The sequence below is a fragment of the Mandrillus leucophaeus genome, unplaced genomic scaffold (genome assembly GCF_000951045.1).
Source record: "Mandrillus leucophaeus isolate KB7577 unplaced genomic scaffold, Mleu.le_1.0 Scaffold627, whole genome shotgun sequence".
NCBI lineage: Eukaryota > Metazoa > Chordata > Mammalia > Primates > Cercopithecidae > Mandrillus > Mandrillus leucophaeus.
The window spans coordinates 143,047-163,789 of NW_012106775.1; the positions used below are offsets into that span (position 1 = coordinate 143,047).

The 20,743-nt window shown below is 44.9% G+C and overlaps 1 protein-coding gene across 3 annotated transcripts in view; it reads left to right on the plus strand.

The window, feature by feature from the left end:
• ATXN7L1 (ataxin 7-like 1) overlaps positions 1 to 20,743 on the plus strand; it is a 280,106-nt gene that overhangs the window by 86,328 nt on the left and 173,035 nt on the right. For all 3 annotated transcript variants that reach the window (XM_012000356.1, XM_012000354.1, XM_012000358.1), the window contains exon 3: positions 9,753 to 9,857. In XM_012000356.1, coding sequence (XP_011855746.1) covers positions 9,753 to 9,857 — 105 coding nt within the window. The remainder of the gene's footprint in view (positions 1 to 9,752; positions 9,858 to 20,743) is intronic.

Below are 20,743 nucleotides of genomic sequence, written 5' to 3' on the forward strand. Positions count from 1 at the left end.
AAGGTGAGCGCTTTGCACAGTTATTCTCTTGGCTACCAAGGTCATCACTGTCTAGTCAATCAGTGAGATCTCTGCCAGTTTGGGCTCAGATTGCCAACATGTGCCCTCAGTTAGCCCTCTGCATACTGGCCCAGTGTCAGACAGTGCAGAGCTGGGACAGGAAGGGGAGGAAGAAGTCTAGATCTTCCAGGCCCAGGATCATACACAGTCTCGATGTCAATGGCAGCCAGAAGTCAGGAAGTAGAAAATGGGACCAGAGAGAGCATCCAAAAAGCACCCAAGCCCATCCCAAACACTGGTTCTGAAGGGTGGCCTTGTTGAGTGCAGAGTAGTTGTGTTTGCCATGGGGTGAGGGGAAGGAGCAGCTTTCATGCACTTGGCATAGTGGGCACAGGAATAGACCGCTTCTCCACTGACGGCTCACCTGGAGCATGCCTTAGATTCTCTTAGTACTTATCTTCCAAGCAGCTCAAAGAGTGAATAAATAGAGACAATTATTGACCTCGTAATCTTAGATAGCAGCATGGATATTAGGGCAATTTATTATCATTTACTACTTTCTCTTTCGAGAGAAGAGAAAATGAACGAGTGTGGAAAATAAATCAACTTCTTGGGAACCTCAGCCTAGTTAACATATTACCATTGATTAAGCAGCTACCACGTGCCAGACTGTTTGGCTATGGAGATAGGAAGGGCGATAAGTCACAATTCCTGTCTTCCAGAAGATTCCCATCTGGTGAGAATCAGAGACATAAACCAGCCACTCTACGACAGCCTTAGGAAAGCTGCCGGGCTTTGCTGAGTGAGGGTGTACCAGGAGGGGAGCGAGAGGCTTCCCTGAGGAGGGGCCAGGTGAGCGGGAGAGATGTGAAGAAGGCCGTGGATAATAACGTGTTCTATTTTTTTATATCCCTTCTATGTGCCAGCCCCTTCACAAATAAATCATCTAATGCCAAGTGTGGAAACACAAGCTTTGAGAAGATTATAAGCCAAATGCCAAATTTGAACTTTGGCTTCCAAACTCCAGGGCCCAGCAAGCAGGCACTGCATTTTTAAGGACCATCTCTCATGGTTTTTGTTCTCAACTCTGGGAGAGACCTGAGGCCTAAGGAAGCATCCTGGGGACCCAGTGTAGCCCCTTCACCTCCATACATCTTGAATGCTGGTCTTTAAAGGTTCTTCTCCTGAGGAAGTGGGACTGAGACTGCCTTGTGTGGTCTTGTTTTGTTGGGTGGTTGGGGTTGGGGTCCGGAGGGGACATCCTGTTCAGGCAGCCTAATGGGGAGCTTCCACGTGCCCCTTGTGTTTCTCAGCACCAACCTGCTACCAGGCCCAGCTCTGGGCTCCAGCCAGGGAGGGGATGCCTTCCAGCCTAGCCATGGCTAGAAGAGGCCAGGAGCCATTTTAGCCACTGGTTTCCAAGAGAAGAAAAGCTTTGCTGCTGCTGCCTGCACACACCCGCCCGCTCACTCCCCTTGATGCTGGAGAGCTCACCGCTGCTGCTTGCTTTTCTAGTTTTCTTCCTTCATTTTCCTTTTGCAGATTTCACTGATTTTGAATCTCTCACATTTGAGCCCTGGGTTTCCAGAGATCTGAGAAACAAAGTGATCACATTTTCCTAGAGGGGAGCTCAACATTCCGCTGGGGAAGTGGGAGATGTCAAGTCCGAGGTCATTTTTTCAAACCCCAACTTGTTTTGTTCTGTGAATTTAAGGAGATTTTTGAGTTGGGGAACAAATAAAATCATTCTGTCAGAGCAAAGGAGAAACATTTTTGTATATTGCCTTAAGCTTTCCATGCACCGTTAAGCAATTAAAATGCAACTGAAACTCTGATAGCAAAAAGAAAAATTAATAAATACGGTATAATAAGTGCATAAAGATTATTAGGGGAAAGGAAGACTCTTAGGATCAGCCATTCTGTGTGCAGATTTGCATCTGCTTGGAGTGAATCACATATCCTTGAACCACAGTTGCTGTTCTTCTCAGTAATTTGGCCTGTCTGAGTTCATGTAAGTGGAAGCCCACAGATCAAAACCACTGTCAGCCACCAGCACAGCTTTTTGATAGTTTTCAGGGAAGTTCAGTAGCACCTGGTCCTCTGGCCATTGTCACAGGTTTATCACATCCATAGGTCCTACCAAGATCTGTGGGTCCAGTTACCTCCCAGTGAGCAGAGACTTACTTTTTTTTTTTTGAGATGGAGTCTTGCTCTGTTGCCAGGCTGGAGTGCAGTGGCGTGATCTCTGTTCACTGCAACTTCTGCCTCAGAGTTCAAGTGATTCTCCTAACTCAGCCTCCCAAGTAGCTGGGACCACAGGCACGCGCCACCACACCCAGCTAATGTTTGTATTTTTAGTAGAGATGGGGTTTCACCATGTTGGCCAAGATGATCTCGATCTCTTGACCTCATGATCCGCCCACCTTGGCTTCCCAAAGTTCTGGGATCATAGGCGTGAGCCACCACGCCCAACTGAGACTTACTTTTTAGGCAGAGTTCACATCTACCTTCCTGGAAAGAGCTTGGAATGTTTAAATTAACATAAATACAACCCCAATTTTTTTTCATTACAATACCTTTTAGAGTAAGTTAAAATGAAAAGCATAATGTTTAAATTATATAAAATTATGTTAACAGCTATAGCATTATAGCGTATGCCATCTTGACATTTTTGTAATTCCTATAGCAACTGAGGTAGTTTCACAACCCTGAAATCTAAGGCCATTTTCAGGAGCTTTGTTATTTTTTCCAAGAAAGAAGAATTTAAGGTTGTCTGTTTTGCCGTCTTCTTTTTTTCCACCGCGGGATTCTCTGTGGCGAGCGTAGATATCACTGATTGCCAATAGGCTGTCTGACTACCTTCAAAGCAGTGTCTGCTTCTTGCAGCTTCTCTGTACATCTGGTGCTTCACCTGAAATTCCTGCTTGCAAAAGGGAGGAATCAAGCCTTATTTAGTCTCTCTTAAGGTTTTCATCATTTGAGCTCTCACCAGTTGTTGCTTCATAATGTCAAAGTCTCGAGCCTTGGAAGGTATCCAGGGGCAAATTCAAAGGCGCGCAGCATCTAGCTTGATCCTGAATCCACAAAACCAGCTGTCTTCCCATCTTAGAAACAAGTCCTATATAAATAGAGAATTGGAGATGTCACCCTGCCTTTTCCTTAACTGTAACCATTTTCAAAAGTGAATATTGGATATAAACTAAAGTTTATAAACACATGACTTTGCTTGTCAAAAGTGTTCTCTCTAGAAGGCTGTTTATCTGGAATAAAACGCTGCTCCCATGCTGCCAGTTTCTTTTTCAGTGTTGACTTCAGAAGCACTTTACCAACTACACTGGGAAGTCAGTTAGTACTTTACTTTTGTAGGAACCATTCTATTGTTCCCAAACTTTGTGTCTTCTTACATCACAACTGAGTTCTGTTCCATCCCTCCCTCCTCTGCCACCTGGGGGTATGGGAGGCAGATTTCAGGGGGAGGAAGGCTGTGAGAGTGGACAGAGGCCTGGGAGAACCTCACTGCTATTGGGAAGCAGGCAGAGTGCCAGACCAAGCTGATAACGTGAATGTGACGGACTCTGCCGTGAATGGAAATTGTACCAGAAATTCAGGAAGGGAAGTGGAGGGCTGCTTGCTCAAAACAGAGGCACTTAGAAGAGCGTGATGAATTTATAAGCAGCACTGATTTAATGCTACAAGCCTGATCTGTGAGTAATCTCTTGAATAACCTTTAATGAGTAAGCATTAAGTCGATAGACATTGGAAAGAATCCAGTAATCTAATTCCCCATCCCCCACCCCGCCCATGACAATTTATAGCCTCTGTGTGCTCATTTGACACAGGAAGTGATCAACTTGTTTACCTGGCTTTGTTGGGCATAAGTTCTTAGGTCAATAATTGATGCTGTAACCGTAATTTTAAATTAATATAATGATTTCCATTTCAGTTCATAAAACCTGTCTGCATCCCAGTATGGTAGATGATGAATATAATTTTCTCCATTTTATAGCTGGAGAAATCGAGCCAGGAAACAGTGATGCTAGAAGGGGACACTAGTCAGTGAAGTGCTGGTAAATGTTTTAACAACCAGCTCTCTGAGGGAAGAAGTCCTGGTTTGTAGTGGATGCCGATTTCCATCATGTAAATACTCCCACCTTGGCTGATTCAAGCTGTCAACATGGCATCACTGAATGCAGAGTGGGGAAGAATTGCACATAGTCAGCTCTTGTGAGCTGGTACTAGCTGGCTGCAGCATAATGGCATCAATGATTCAGTTTCTGGCTTCAGGCTCTTGGATAACCACTGAGGACCAGCTCAGACCACTTTAAATCCCAACTTAACTCTCAGACTCTGCTCAGCCTCGAACTACATTGCCCTGAAGATTATTTTTCAAACTTTGAGTTGTAACCCATTAAACAGTCGTGAAATTAATTTAGGGAGCTGAATGAGCATTTTTAAAATGAAATCGAATAGAGTAAAACAAAAACAAATGAATAGAACAGAACAGAAAATATCAGCATGTACACCACATGTTTCAATGATAGATGATGGATGGATGGATGGATGGATGGATAGATGGATGGATGGATGGATGGATGGGTGGGTGGATGGATAGGTGGATAGATGGGTGGGGTGGGTGGGTGGATGGAAAGATGAATAGACAGATGGATGAATACATGTCTATAGTGGGTTGGGGTCAAAAACTAAAAATATTGACCCAGAAGCAAATGTACCTCTGTTTTCTCATCCGAAAAATGGAGTTAGTGGAGTTGCCTCCTCCCTGCCTGTGATCAGGCCGGGGGTGACCAGATCACTCTGTGATAATGCTGTCGTGGTGCTAGCACTCTAATCCACAGTTGATCCATTTGTGGTGACCAAACAAGGCAAAGCAGACAGCTCTGGCTTTGTCTCTTTGGGAGATGGTTGTACGTTGTGTTTGGACAAAGTTCCATCTTCACGGGGCACATGTTTTCTTGGCATTCGGCCACAGCCTAGAGAAGCCTCTCAGTGGCTCTCAGCCTTCCTCTGTCCACATGTATACACATGTATACAGACACATGAAGTTCTGCAGTCAGAGGGATCAGCCTTCCTAGGTCTGCTGTGAAATGTCATAGGGGAGAGTCCTTTGGAGCAAGGACTCTCCGTTGGAGGGAACTAGTGAATTTTTGAAAATAAGAGAGGTAATGATGAAAGCTTTCTCCACACTCTCTCCTGAGTCCCTCCTGGAAAAAGGTACAAGGCCAAGCAGTGTTTAGGAGCCATCACAGCAACCCCATGAAGCAGAGACTGTTAGCCATTTTCAGAGATGAGGACACTCACCCTAGGAAAGGTTCAGCAAGGAGCCCTGTGCTCCCAACCTCACCTCTGACCCCAGGCCAGTGCCCAGGCCAACAGCCCCTTCAGAGGACAGCCTGTTAGTCATCCAGGAAACCCTTCCAAACTGGTTTTCTCATCTGTGAAATGGGATATTATTCTACGTAAGCAGCATTTTGCTGAGAAAAGAGAAATGGCTTTAGAGTCAGAATATCTGGGAATCTCATGCTACTTTTTACAAATCACTGCCGTGAGATCACAAGCAAATACTTTACTATAGTCGCCTTGCCTGGAAAGTGGAGATGTTGACAGTTTCGCAGGTTCATTATGAAGATTAACTAAGATAACATTATCACATCACAAATCTGGAGAGGTATATATATTAACATGTCAACAGTGGTTATCACTAGGTGGTGGCATTACAGGTGGTTTCACTCTTCACTTTTTTGCCTGTTTTTAATTCAGTGGTGCACCAGTAAATATTTAACAAAAAAAAAACAAAAAGCCTGATGTGTAGTGTTCGCCCATGTCCTTGGTGTAAATACTTCCACCATGGCTGATTTCAAGCTACCGCCATGACGACACTAAACGTGAAATTGGGAAGCGACATGTGTGATTGGCTCTCACAAGCTGGCACAAGTCCACTTCAGCTCACCACTGTTTTTAACTGTGCACTGAATGTTTTGCTTGGGGGTAGATTAGAGAGAGAGAGAAGGAAAGATAATTAATTAGTAGAGTACCTAGCATTATGCCTGGCATCTCTCCCTGCCCTCCCTCCCCGCTTTGTCCCCCAGCCCACATTGCTCTAATGGAACAGCACACTGCCTGTGAACACCTAGCCGTGTGAAGTGGTGGTCTTCCTGGGAGCCAGCTGCCTGTCTTTGCTTCCCATCAGCAGGGCCCTCAGGACCTGGGCAGCCTGTAGAGGATACCCTAAGGTTGACTCACTGAGGAATAATCAAGCAGACTCCCAGGTCCTCTCACTTTCCGCAGGAGACATGCTCAGAGCAGACACTACACGGTTGACGCTGCCCTCGAGGGAAACTAGGAAAAGTCTCAATGAGTGAAAGGCCTGGAGGGAAACACACCCCCAGGTGGCCACAGTCTCTAAGGAGCCCAACCTTTACCTTCCACTCACTGACACAACAGATGTGTGTGAGTGTGGGAGTGGGGGAGATGGGATGGGCTCCGCAGGTCTCTGGAGGAATACAGAAGAATGGGGCATCAGTGGCAGCCTGACAGGCCCTGACAGGTCACCCAGCATGTGGCCTGTCATTCTGGCACAAGAGTAGATGTTCAAGAAATTTTTGTTAATGCTTGGTTTGGTTTGTTGTTGTTGTTGTTTTAATTTTTAATGATCACCTTATATTCCTTCATAGCCTGACCTGCTGCAGAAAGGATGTCAGGCAGCCAAATAAATGCTTATTGAATAAATAAATAAGTTGTAGCCCTTACCAGCTCCTGGTTTTGCCTGTTCCTGGATATAAACTGTGACTTTAAGTCAAAATGAGATGCAGAGCATTAATGAAATTTTCTGGTAATGGTATTTTTCTTTAATGTCTTCTGGCTTTTCTGTATTTTTTCAAATGTGTCTTCGGAGAACTTGGATGCCTTTTGTTTTATTTAAAAAAAAGAAAAAAAGAATATATGTTACAAAAATAACCTGTAAATTAAAAAGCAAAATAGGAGTTGTGTCAACAGTTAAGCCCCAAGAAGGGTCATCTCCGCGGCTCTAAGGCTCTGAACTGAGGGTCCCGCCTGCCCACAGGGTGTTGGCTGGACCCAGCATCGGGCTCTTGTCTCAGCCTCTCTTCCCACAGGCCTCCCGCCTATAAGGCCCTGATTAATAATGCTCCCTCCCGGAAATCCCAGAAGACTGTGCATGCCAGTCTTAGAAGTGGCAGTGGAGAGAGATGAGGGGGATGACAGGCCACGCCCTTTAAAATGCAGTTGGGCCTGTGTCCTGGCCACCCTCCATGAGGCAAGCAGCCACCTCAGGCACCTGAAACCTGGGGAGGCCACTACAGTGTGAGTCACCTGCCTCCAGACCGGCCAGTCTACTCTTTCAGTCACAGGCTTCCTTCAGGGCAAGTAGAGGCCTCACCACTTGCCTATGAACCTGCCGGTTCCATTTCCCTTGAAGCAGCAGGGCTGCTCTGGGAAGGGAGCGTAGAGCCTGGGGCCTCCCTTAGGTGTTTGTTGGGTTTGAACCTTCCCCTCCTCTGGCCTAGGATCGCAGTTGAGGGAACCATCCTGTTTGAGGGGTTTCGTTAAAGACACAGGCTTAATCTAGCAGATGAGGGCTTGTGGGGGTTCTCAACCTGAGGAGGTTTAATTCCTCCATCACCCCCGCCAGTGTTCATGGCTGCCCTCTCAAAGCCAGTCAGCTAAGAGGAGGCAGGGCGGAGGTGCCCGCCAGAGCCCTGTCTCCACCTGGTGGTGCACAAGATGTAACCATGGGTTTCCTATAACTGGACTATTTTTTGTCTTTTTGTTTTTGTCAGATAGATAGATGGATGGATGGATAGATAGATAGATATATAGATAGATAAATTTTTTTCTTTTTCTTTTTGAGACAGGGTCTCACTCTGTTGCCCAGGCTGGAGTGCAGTGGTGTGATCATGGCTCACTGCAGCCTTGATCTCTTGGACTCAAGCAACTCTCCTACCTTAACCCCCTGAGTAGCTGGAACTACAGGCACAAGCCACCTCACCCGGCTGATTTTTGTACATTTTTCATAGAGATGGGGTCTCACTTTGTTTCCCAGACTGGTCTTGATCGTCCTGCCTCCCAAAGTGTTGGGATTACAGGTGTAAGCCACCACACCCAGCTGTGATACGATTCACGTACCCTACAGTTCACCATTTAAAGTGTACAGTTCAGTGGGTTTTAGTCTGTTCTCAGAGTTGTGTGACCGTCATCACTATCGATCTTAGAACATTGTCGTTGACCCAAAAAGAAACTCTATACCTGTTAGCAGTCACCCTCGAATTCCTCCAGGCCCCCCAACCCAAGGCAAGCACTTACCTCCTTTTTGTCTCTATAGATTTGCCTATTCTGGACATTTCATATAAATGGGGTCATTCAATATGTGACCTTTTGTGTCTGCCTCTTTTCATTTAGCCTAATATTTTCTAGGTTTATCCACATTGTAGCCCGGATCAGTACTTACTGCTTTCACTGGATGGATAATGTTCTGTGGTATTTTGTTTATCCACTTGTCAAGTGGTGGGTGTTTGGGTTGTATCCACTTTTTGGCTATTCTGAGTAATGCTGCTGTGAACATCCATGTACATATGTGTTCATTGGCTCGGAGGTATTGCCACGTAACTGATCTTTTGACAGTATGCACCTGATCGCGTCACTTCTTTGCTTAAAAAGCCCCAATACTTCCCATCGTTCTTAAAGTCAGAGTCAAAATCCTCACCTGGGCATGGAAGGTTCATGGCTTCTGGGCCTGGCCAGCCTCACCCTGCTGTTTCCCCTGTTCTGTTCCAGCCAAGAGGCCCCGAGGCTCCCTCCATGCACAGAACCTCCTTCCTTGGCTTCATCTTCAAACTTTCCGCCTTCCCCCTGCCTGGCCCTTTGCTTCCCTAACTTCTACTCATCCTGGAGTCTCAGATGACCTGCCCCCTCCTCAGGGACACATTCTCCACTGCCTCACACTAGGTTAGGGCCACCTGCCGCACACTCCCAGGGGACCCCGTGCATCTCCTCTGTAGCCCCTAACACAGCTGCAGGCAATGATGACTCGTGTGGTGGTCTGCCTGATGCTTCTTTCTTCTGCTACCTTAAGCTCCAGGAGAGCAGAGAACTCATTCTTGTTCCCCAGTTTTCCCCAGCACCTAGCACATTGCCTGGCACATTCAGGTGCTCAGTAAATATTTATTGAATGAATAATGGGTAATGATGGCAACAAATGAGCCACTTGTTCAGCGGACTCCTTCAGCCTTAGTATGTCCCTCAGGTGATGGAGAAACCCAGGCACTGCCGAGGCCAAATGACTTCTCCTTCTGTCCCCAGCCAGACACCTTCTCACTTCCCTGAAGGACCGCTGCTTACGCAGGAATAGGTTTGGAGGAGTTCCTCCCAGCCTGAGATATATAGAGCCTCAGTGAATCCCAGCTAACATGTGGGTTCTCTCAGGACAGGGTGATTCCCATAGCATGTGACTCAGAGCAGCCCCTCAGCGCCACAGACTGAATCAGGAGCAGCCGCAGTCCATTTCCAGGGGAGAAATGAGGAGGGATTCTCTGACGCAACTGCTTCTCTGAGAGGCGGGGAGCTGCCTTATGACAAACCGAATTCCCTTTAGTAAAGATTATTGCCTTTCTGCGTGATGTGTTTGAAAAACTGTCCTTGAAGAAATTCCAAGAGGAAACTGTACACCTTCTGAGACTTAATTGCTTTTTCAAAAAACACTGTTTTCATTTCCCCCACAGATATGCACTTATTTGGCCATTACCCAGCACATGACGACTTCTATCTCGTAGTGTGCAGTGCCTGTAACCAGGTCGTCAAGCCACAGGTTTTCCAGTCGCACTGCGGTAAGTGGACACCTGCACCGTCACATCTGCAGCTGCCGCCCTGGAGACAGTCGCCTTCCCCGGGCTCCCTGACAGGGTCTGGCCGTGTCTTGTCTTAGCCTGAGGCTGTGGCTAAAGTCTTCCTGGGCTGCTGCCTCTGTTCGCAGGCTGTTTTAGGAGCTGTAGTCCTTCTGCTGAAATGCTCAGTCCTGTCAGAACAAATGAGAGAAAACCTGCAACTTGTCTTGGTCGATGGGACTAGACTGAAGCCATCTGCCCAGCCTGGCGATGGCCTCTGCAAGTGACCAGGGGGAGGGGAGAGCTGCTTAAGGAGTCGCTCCTGCAGCCAGACATTTTCTCCCCCTGAAAGAGGGCCAGGAGAGAGTCTCCCCAGCCTTAACACAAAGGAGGGCTGGGGCCAAGTACAGCCCAGTGTGTGGACCATCGGGTTGCTGCCCCAAGGAAATGGTGCATCAGTAAAACCTTACATTCCAATTCACCTTTCCCAAGAATCCCCCTTGTTAAAAAAAAAAAAAAAAAAAAAAATCCCAGGTGAGGTTGGGAACTGCTTTCTGTCTCTATCTTGACATCCTTGATGTAATAAATTCCTTCAGTTGGTCATCAACAAACCATGTAGCTGCCATGGACAGATAAAGTCCGTGTGGCTGCTCCCCTCGGGGATGAATAAACAGCCATTTGACCTTAGACTACAAGTCACTTAACCTCTCTGGGTGGAAGTTTCCTTATCTGTAGCAGGGAATTGGATCTGACAATCTCCAAAGCTATGATATGCTGTGAGTCCAGCACGGCATCTCCCAATCTTTTTATTTAAGCTGTATTCCCTGTCGATGAACATAAAATCTGAATGCGCTCCTTACCATTAAGGTTTCAAAGTACATTCTATTGTGCCTAAAAAAGTCAAAGCACGTATAATATTGAATATGCTTTTGCAGATTACACACATTTCCCCTTTCTCACACCCTGAATTTCTGACTTTTCCCCCACCTCTTCAGTTATCATTATTCTATAATAAAATAAAAGGAAGTTGAGCTTATCCAAGCTCTTTAACAGTCTCTCTCTATACTAATTATCAACTGCAAACACATGTATATGTAGGTATATGATATATACATATCTACATATGTATAATCTGTATCTGTGTATATATTGTAGGCATAGTTTGTGTTTATAATCTGTAGAATTCAGGCTTAAGGAGCACCTCTGGGAGTGAGTCCAGGACTTTCAAACCAGCACAAGGCAAAGAAAGGGCCCTAGAAAGTGCTGTCTGAGGAGCTTTGGTCAGAGGCCAAGTCTTCTGCCCCTCCCTGCAGCCAGCACTGTGTCCTCAGGCTACTTGCTTGATGTCTCAGGGCTTTGGTTTCCTTGTCCCTACCATGGGAAGATGACTTCTGTGGGTGCGTCCAGCTCTGACATGTTCATTCTGGCAGACTGAGCAGGAAAGGAGCAAGTTGTGTGCCTGGCACAAGTCGACCTTCTTGCTCAGTGCTCTGTATCAAATGACCCTCTCCACTGCCTGGAAGAGAGAAAGGGTTAAACCTCTCCAAAGAGAAACTGTCAGAGCCTGGTGGTGGTGCCATCAGCTGAGATGACAGGTGGAGAATCCAAAGAAGAGCCATGGCAAGAAGGTCTCACCCAGCCAGTGGTTCAGTGACCAGGCATAGAACCTCCGTGACCAGTGCTTCCGTGTGTCTTGTGAGAACGCAGAGGCTACATCATCCTGAATATGATTTTCATTCACTCAATTCACAAGGATGTGCAGCTGTTATAGGCATGGAACAGGGGCTTGCATTCTATTGTAAGCCTTCAAAACCTTCACTGGGGCTGGGTGCAGTGGCTTACGCTTATAATCCCAGCACTTTGGGAGGCCAAGGCAGGAGGATCACTTGAGGCCAAGAGTTTGAGACCAGCCTGGGAAGCATAGTGAGACCCCATCTCTAAAAAAAAAAAAAATTTAGCCAGGTTTGGTGGCATACCTGTAAGTCTCAGCTACTGGAGAGGCAGAGGGGTAGAACTGCTTGAGCCCAGCAGTTTAAGGTTGCTGTGAGCTATGATCGTGCCACTGTACTCCATCCTGGGCAACAGAGCAAGACCCTTTCTCAAGACAAACAAACAAAAAAGCAAACAAACAGAAACCTTCACTGAGAACTTAATTCACTGGAGTCTTTGATGGAAGGATCGTGAAAGGGACCCAAAACATGGGACCCCACTGTCCCCTGCAGAATTCTGCCCAGGGGAAAGGTCCCAGATTGCCAAGGAGGAGGCTCTGAGGCTTGGTAGAGCTGATACACCTGCCTCCCACCACCCTGGGGCTCTTGGCATAAGAGCCAAGAGTCAGCTTAGGGGACAGCCTGTGGCTTTGGGAGCTCTGAGCAATGTAGTAAATTAGTTTGGGGGTTTGGGGTTACTGATCTCATCTCTCAAAGCCTAGTCTCCATTAAGCTTCTTGCTGAACCAGCTGACAAGCAACAATGGAGACATGACCACAACTCAGCAAATTGAGGCACCGAGGCCTCCCTCAGCTCTAGGTGTGTGTCCTAGTACAAAGACAAACTTACATTTATCAAGAACAGGAGAGAGTGCAAAGGAGAGGTTAGAATCATTGCAACTCTTTGTGGGGAGTACTTTTTAGTGTCCCTAAAAATTCCTGCGATAGCTTCATGATTGTCTAAGTCAGTTCAGGCTGCTATAACAGTATCATAGACTGGGTGGCTTATAAACAGCAGATATGTATTTTTCACAGTTCTGGAGGATAGAAGTCTGAGGTCAGGATGCCAACAAGGTCAGACTCTGGTGAGGACTGTCTTCGAGCTTGCAGACGCCCAACTTCTCACTGTGTCCTCACATGGTGGAAAGAGAACAAGAGTTCTCTGAGGTCTCTTTTATATGGGCACTAATCCCATTAATGAGGGCTCCATCCTTATGACCTAATTATCTCCAAAGGCCCCACCTCCTCATACCATCACACTGCGGATAGGATTTCAACATAGGAATTTGTGGGGGACACAAACATTCAGTCCATAGCAACATTCAGTCTAGTCTTTTCTTTTCTTTTTTCTTTTTCTTTTTTCTTTCTTGTTTTCTTTTTCTCTTTCCTTGTAGGACTGGCCTTGCTATTTTCCACAAGTTAATAAGAATGCCATTGTGCTGAGTGCCAGACACTGCGCCAAGTGCTTTCCGTATCTGTTTTTTGTTTTCTTTTGTTTTGTTTTTTGGGGTTTTGTTTTTTGTTTTTTGGGGTTTTTTTGAGTCAGACTGTCATCCAGACCGGAGTGCAGTGGTATAATCTCAGCTCACTGCAGCCTCTGCCTCCCCAGTTCAAGCAATTCTCCTGCCTCAGCCTCCCGAGTAGCTCGGACCACAGGTGCCCGCCACCACACTTGGCTAATTTTTGTATTTTTAGTAAAGACGGGGTTTCGCCATGTTGACCAGGCTGGTCTTGAACTCCTGACCTCAGGTGATCCACCTACCTTGGCCTCCCAAAGTACTGGGATTATAGGCATGAGCCATCGTGCCCAGCCTCCATCTCTTTGAGCATGTAATCCTTTCAACAGCCCTGTGACGTGGGTGTTAATATTATACCCATTTTGTAATTGAGGAAGCTAAAGCTTAGGAGGTCAGTGCTTTGCCCGAGGTCTGGAAGCTAGGTGGGTGTTGGCCTGATTTGGGGCACAGGCCAACACCCTGTGGTTTAACTGCAGAACTTTCTTTCAAATGGAATCTTACGTAGAACCCCAATCTATCAATATATATGGAAACAGAACTGTTGAGGTTGAAGTTAGGGCAGAGGTCCAAGCCCCATGGACGCAGCCTTCTCCTGACTTTTTTCACCCCCCACCTGCCAGGGCTCCACAGAACATTATTTGAACTTTGTTGATGTAGAGGAGAGAACATGGGCTTTGGAATGAGACAAAGCAATTCAAGACTCCCCCACTAACTGTGCGACTTTGGGCAGGTTACCTCATCCCTCTTCACCTCCATTTCTTCATCTGTAAAATGGGTACCCTGCCTGCCTCAGGGAGTTGTTGGGATGATGTGACTGATGTGAGGCTTAAGGTTCATTTTCTCCTCCCTTCTCTGCATGATGTCTTTCCCCATCGCCCCCAGCTGGATGCAATTCTTCCTGCTGAACATCCACAAAACTCTGTTCTTCTGTGCCACTTCGCCTCCTGCCATGCTGTCATCTGTGCCACCTCCTGCTTCTCCCATGCCGTCGTCTGTGGCCTGATTCAGATTCTAGGATTCTTTCCCAAGCAAGGATATACCTTTTCAGTTCTGTGCTCTCAGTGTTCAGAAAGTAGACTCATCATGGGTGCATGGCAGTGCTCAAGATCTTGGTATACTAGTCATTTAACTTAAATTGAAAAAAGTGTGTGTGTTGTGTGTTTAGCCAGTCAGTTGTGGAGACTTCAGAAATTTGTGGTTAAAGGAAAACTGTTTCTTACTCAACACTTCTGATACCAAATTGTGAGTTTTCCATACCAAGGGGATTCTCTGCAGATACCAATTCAGTGTCCTACGATTTAATTCAGTTCCGACAATAACTACCTGTAGCTGGGGCCTGGTGCAGTGGCTTATGCCTGTAATCCCAACATTTTGGGAGGCCAAGGCGGGAGGGTTGCTTGAGCCCAAGAGTTCAAGACCATTCTGGAGAACATGGTAAAACCCCATCTCTACAAAAAATGTTAAAAATTAGGCGGGCGTGTTGGCATGTGCCTGCTGTCCCAGCTACTCAGGATGCCAAGGTAGGGGAATCACTTGAACCCAGGAGGTTGAGGTTGCAGTGAGCTATGATGGTGCCACTGCACTCTACCCTGGGTAACAGAGTGAGATCCTGTCTCAAAAAAATGTGAACCAAAAAAATACTACCCAGAGTTAGCACAGACCCCACAGATTAAAGGCTCAGTCCCACAAAACTGTACCCCCACTTCAGATGCCAATCACAAGTAATAGGTCCCCAGGTTACCCACATTTCTGTCTGACTTGGCTATAAATTAGGCATCTCCACATCCCTCCTCAGGTTCAATAATTGGCTATAACAACTCACAGAACTCAAGGAAACACTTTACTAATGTTTACTGGTTTATTTCTATTATAAAGGATATAAATGAACAGTCAGAGATAATAGGGTAAGGTCTGGAAGAGTCCTAAGTGCAGGAGCGTCTGTCTCTGTGTGGAGCTGGGGTTCACCACCCTCCCAGCATGTGGATGTGTGTAGCAATCTGGAATCTCTTTAAACCCCATCCTTTAGGGTTTTTGGAGGTTCCATGCATGGTTGATTAAATCATTGGACATTGATGATTGACTCAGTCTCCAATTGGTCTTTCTGGTGACCAGCCCCCAGCCTGAAACTGCCTATGTACCCCAGCCACCAGTCATCTTATTAGCATAAAAAGACACTCCAGAGATCCCAAGGGTCTGAGAAGCTCTTGTGTCAGAAAACTGAGGACTAAGACCAAATATAATGAAAGATATTCCTATCGCCCCGTCACTCAGGAAATTACAAGGGTTTTAGGAGCTCTGTGCCGGGAACTGGGGATAAAAACCAAATACATATTTCTTATTATATCACAATATCACAGTACCAGTGTGAAAAATAGAATGTCATAGTGGAAAAGTCATGAATTCTGGAGTCAGACAGAGGCAGGTTAGAATCCTAACATTTACGAGCTATTTGACCTTGAGCTAATTATATGACTTTCTGAGCCTTCTTTTCCTCTATAAAATAAGGATGGCAATTCCTGCTTTGCAGAGTTCCTGTGAAGAACACAGAAAAAGGTTGTATCGTTTTCTGGCACATGGTAAGGGAATAAAGAAAGGATTGTCAATAAATTGTGGCTATTTTTTATTAAGTTGAATGTTTCTTATGAAAAATGGGAAAACCAATTCAGTCAAGTGCTTCCTGCCTTCGTTTCTTGCCCTGTCTCAGAGGACGTGCACGTTGAGGTCAGCCCACAGACTTTCACCTGTGATTCATCTTTTGCTTCCCACACTCTTGAAGGCAAGAAATGCTGGCCTGAATATGATTACATTTGCTAGGAGTCCTGAGGGCTTGGCTTGGCAAATATTGGTTTACATTCACATTAGGCCCCTATGGCAGCTCTTTTAGAAATGCTGTGAAGCTCCAGTATCTCTCTGGGTTCCCTGGCAAGGTCCATCCAGCCTGTGCCATAGCGTCCTACAGGGGTAACATGGAGCCCCCCACCCAGGGCTGGCCACAATCTTTCTGCTCCTGATCGTGTGCCCCATGCTGGCATCCCCGATGTAGAAAGCAGGTGCAGCTATTTCTGGGGAGACCCTTTGCTTGGCATGAATGTAGAGCACTCCATTAGGGATGGCTTCCTCGGGTCTGTTTCCTAAATCTGTACCAACAGCCTTTTAGACACTTTTTAAACTTCTACCCAGGAGATCTAGGATTTCGAGAGATGAGTTTGTTTCTAAAGTCCCTTAGGTGAATGGATAAGGTTATTTAGGAATAGTTGTAGAAAGGGGGAAACAGAAACAAGAAGCCTTACCTTGGGAGTCCCAGTTCCACTCTGCAGGCATCTCTGTCCTTTGTAGCTGTCCATCCCAATTTGTGGCTTGATGCATTGACATGGCGTGTGAGCCTAGTGGTTGAGCATAACCTCTCTAGGACCCATCTGTTAGATTAAAATTCCAGCTCTAGGCCAGGCGCAGTGACTCACATCTGTAATCCCAGTGCTTTGGGAGGCCGAGATGGGCAGATCATCCTGAACTCAGGGATTCAAGACCAGGCTAGGCAACATGGCGAAACTCCATGTTTACCGAAAATACAAATATATTAGCCAGGCGTAGTGTTGTGCTCTAGCTACTTGGGAGGCTGAGGTGGGAGGATTACTTGAGCCTGGGAGATGGAGGTTGCAGTGAGCTGAGATTGTGCCACTGCACTTCAGCCTGGACAATGGAGCAAGACCCTCCCTGTCTCAAAAAATAAAAATAAAAAAAATTCCAGCTCTACACCTTATTCCCCGTGTGCCCCTGGGCAGGTTACTTTGCATCTGTGTTTCCATTTCTGTATTAAAATGGAAATAATAGTTTATCTCATAAAGTTTCATGTTGATTAAAGAAACTTACATGTGGAAAGCACAGTTGTACAACAAAGTTTGCTTTAAAAAAAGAGTTTCACAACTATTAACTGAGGGATAAGCTACAGAGATTTGTAATGAAATCTTGTCCAGTGTTTCCACTTGTGATTACTATGGAAAGGAAGATGTTTGTGGCTCTTCCTCTTGTCAGAGCTGTGGTAGGTCCTTACCTCAGCCCAGAGAGAATCCAGGGACAGGGCAGGGGATGCTCTGTGTGTGTGTACACAGGCATGTATGTAAGATGAAAACAGGGAGGTGCAAGGTGCCTATACTGGAAAAAAACTGTTTATTACTTTTTAGTAATTGTGTATTTTCAGTCAATTTGGACTATTGTAATTAAAGAAAAAAATAATAGGTAGACCCAGGTTTTAGTTTTGTAATTGGGAGTTTGTAATTTATGGTGAGTTGTCTGATTTGCCTAAATGAAAGAAGTAGGATTTTTTGCGGGGTCCTTATCTTCTAATATAGTTACATAACTATATTAGATAACTAATATAACATAACTACCTATAATAAAGCAGTGTTTCTCAGCAGGGGCACTAGGGACATTTTGGGCTGAATAATTCTTTGCTGTGGGGCTCATTCTGTGTCTTACTATAGGATGTTGAGTGGCTTCTCTGACCTCTACCTACTGAATAGCAATAGCAGTCCCCACCCCACTCCTAATCTTGACAACCAAAACCATCTCAGGACATTGCCAGTATCCCCTAGGGTGCAAAATCGCCCCCAGTTGGGAACTACTGCCATAAAATATAACATGCCCCCATTTGTTATACTGTATTTCATGCTTTTCTGTATTTAAATTTTTTATCAAAGTGAAATATGTATTTATGCCCAGAAATGACTTCTGTGGAATCACATGCACATGTAGAAAGTTGACTCCTTCAGCTTGCACAGAGCTAGCCATTGGAATTATTTCCCTATCACACATACATGCAAAGTGTAAAACAAGCTATCTTACAGCAGTCCATAAAGTTGCATCCTTTCCATTTCAAAATAATTTTTTTTAAAAAAAAAAGGCAAAAGAAATAACACCTTCATGTACACAGATCCCACAGAATTTGTCAGCCACACTTGGCACTAGTCCTCTCAGGAGAAAACCATACGTCTCCACACCCCACCCATCAGACAGAGATAATCCTTGGATGTCACTGCTACTTAAAAAAAAAAAAAAAAAGTTTAGAACCAGAGAACCTGGATATCATTCAACAGACAAGAGAGGATTAGATTTTTTTTTTCCTCCTCAGAGAGGGCTTTTTATTCCCTTTTCTGATTATATTTTTGAATGCCCTTCAAGTAGCTGTTTTTCATGTTGATGGTGATGCAGTAGAATTTAATGAACTGTGAGCTAAAGCAGAGAGGCTGAGCAGAAAAATAAATGAGTGGCGGAAACTCACCCCTGGAGTGAGGCATGGCATGTCCTGGCTGGCACCCCATCCTTCTGTGTACATCCAGATGCTGATGCTGGTTGGATACCGAGAACAGCATGTCTCAGCAGTGCTACACATGGGAGCCTAATTAATGAGGATCCAAGGTTCCCTGCAATTGTTCTTTTTATTTTGTCTATCTCCAGGTGACCTCTGGTTGAGGAAGAGACAAATCATGTGTGCCTCTGAGCCCTAGAGAGTTAGTCCTTCCCGATGTCAGTGCCCCCTGGGCTTTCCAGAATGTCAGGGGCATCGTCACCTGCTAATTATTCCGCCAAGACTTCCTTTCTGAAGGTGTTGCTTGCCATTGCGCGGGGTTTGGCAATGGCAGCAACACCTTCTTTTTGTCAATTAAGTTAGATTTGTTTGCTGACATTAAATTGTTATTGTTAGTTGTCTTTTATATGACTAGATTTTTTTTTTACATCGGAAGTATAAAATAATTAAGGGAAATTATTCTCATTGAACATATTCTTTGTCAAGTTTGATAGCATTAATTAATAAGACTTGGCAAGAGCACATGAATCTGTGCAAACTTTATTTCATTAGTAGAATTTTTTTATCTTTAATTTGATCAATCTTTCCCAAATCCAAAATTAACTCCTGGTATTGATATAATCTTTTGAGTTCCTTATGATCAGAAACAATGTCTGCTATTGTTTTTGCTTATTTCATTTTTCCACCATCCCTAGTAAAGTGCAGTTATACTATAGATGCTAAGGAAATCCTTATGATGGACCCTAAGAAAATCTCAAAGGAAAGAAATGACAGAATGATTAATGAAGGGTTATCCCATAAATCAAGCATTACAACCGAGAGAATCTACGACTTAAGTAGGACTATGTTTTGCTTCACTTCGAGTTTTTATATTTTGAACTTGCTACTGCTCAAATTAAAGTTAATGCTGGGTCCAGAACATAGCAGGTTGACCTGGTCCCACTTTTCACTCCACTAATGCAGGATAAAAATAACAGCAATAAAGCTAAAACACTTACTGAGCACTGACTATGTGCTAAACATTTTAATGTGTTATTTAATCATGCCATCACCCTAAGGGATATCTGGTTGTATTATCTTTATCTCACACTCAAGGAAAGGGAGACCTGGAAGACTTAAGAAATTTGTTGAAGGTCAGGCTGATGTAAGTGGCAGAACCAGAATTCCAATGTCTGACTCCAGAGTGCCTTAACTACTACATCGGTTGTATGTTTTGTGTCTCAAACTCGCTGCAATGCCATAACTAAACTTGGATGAAGAAAAGTCATTTTCATCCCCTGTAGGATGCTAAAAAGTAAATAACAGGTGCTTGGGGCAGGTGAGCTTCATTGCTCTTTCTCATTTTAATCCACACTACTGATCTTCTCTGCTTATTGGCATAGACAGAGAACTTGAACCAATTTTGAGGGAAGGAAGGAGGAATAAATTGGTAATAGGGAATACGTTTAGAGCCTTAACTACAGCATTTGAAATAGACCTTTAAATACTTGAAAGCAAGAAGAAGGAAGCTTGTAGAAGAGATGGAGTGGATACCACATATGTTCTCCTAAAAGTTCTACCTGTAGTTTCTTGTTTATCCCCAACAAATGAGCAGATCCATGAGACTCACAAAGAGTAGATAAATTCCTCCATATTCAATGAAATTCTCTTTTTTCATGTTTCTGTGAGTCGAGTAGAAATGTTGCAAATAAGCACACAGCAGATATAATGGTTCAGCTCAAATTTAGAAATAAATTAATAGGATCTTCATAACTTTAGGATTATTTAGTTCATATATATATATATACAGGGTCTTCCTCTGTCCCCCAAGCTGGAGCACAGTGGCATGATCACTGCTCACCGCAACCTCAACCTCCCAGGCTCAGGTGATCCTCCACCTTAGCCTCCTGAGTAGCTGGGACCACAGGAATATGCCACCATGTCTGGCTAATTTTTTTTTTTTTTTTTTGTAGAGATGGGGGTTTCACCATGTTGCCCAGGATGGTCTCAAACTGCTGGGCTCAAGCAATCCTCTCGCCTCAGCCTCCCAAAGTTCTGGGACTACAGGTGTGAGCCGCCACATCCAGCCAGAATTCATTTTTAGTTGAAACAATCTTCTAGTTATAATCTCATCAAAGCCTATTTCTTGAAGGCTGAGTGTCTTGGATTACATTCTCCAGAGTCACATGGTTTCAATTCATTTATTTATTTGAAAAATATTTATTGAACACCTGCTGTATGCCAGGCACTGTTCTAATGCTGCAGACACAGTGGTGAATAAGACAGGTAAGGGCCTGGTTTTCTTGAGGCTTATGTTCTGGTGGGTTAAATAACAAATAAATACATGATCAAGCCATGTGAAGAGCTGTCACAAGAGTGT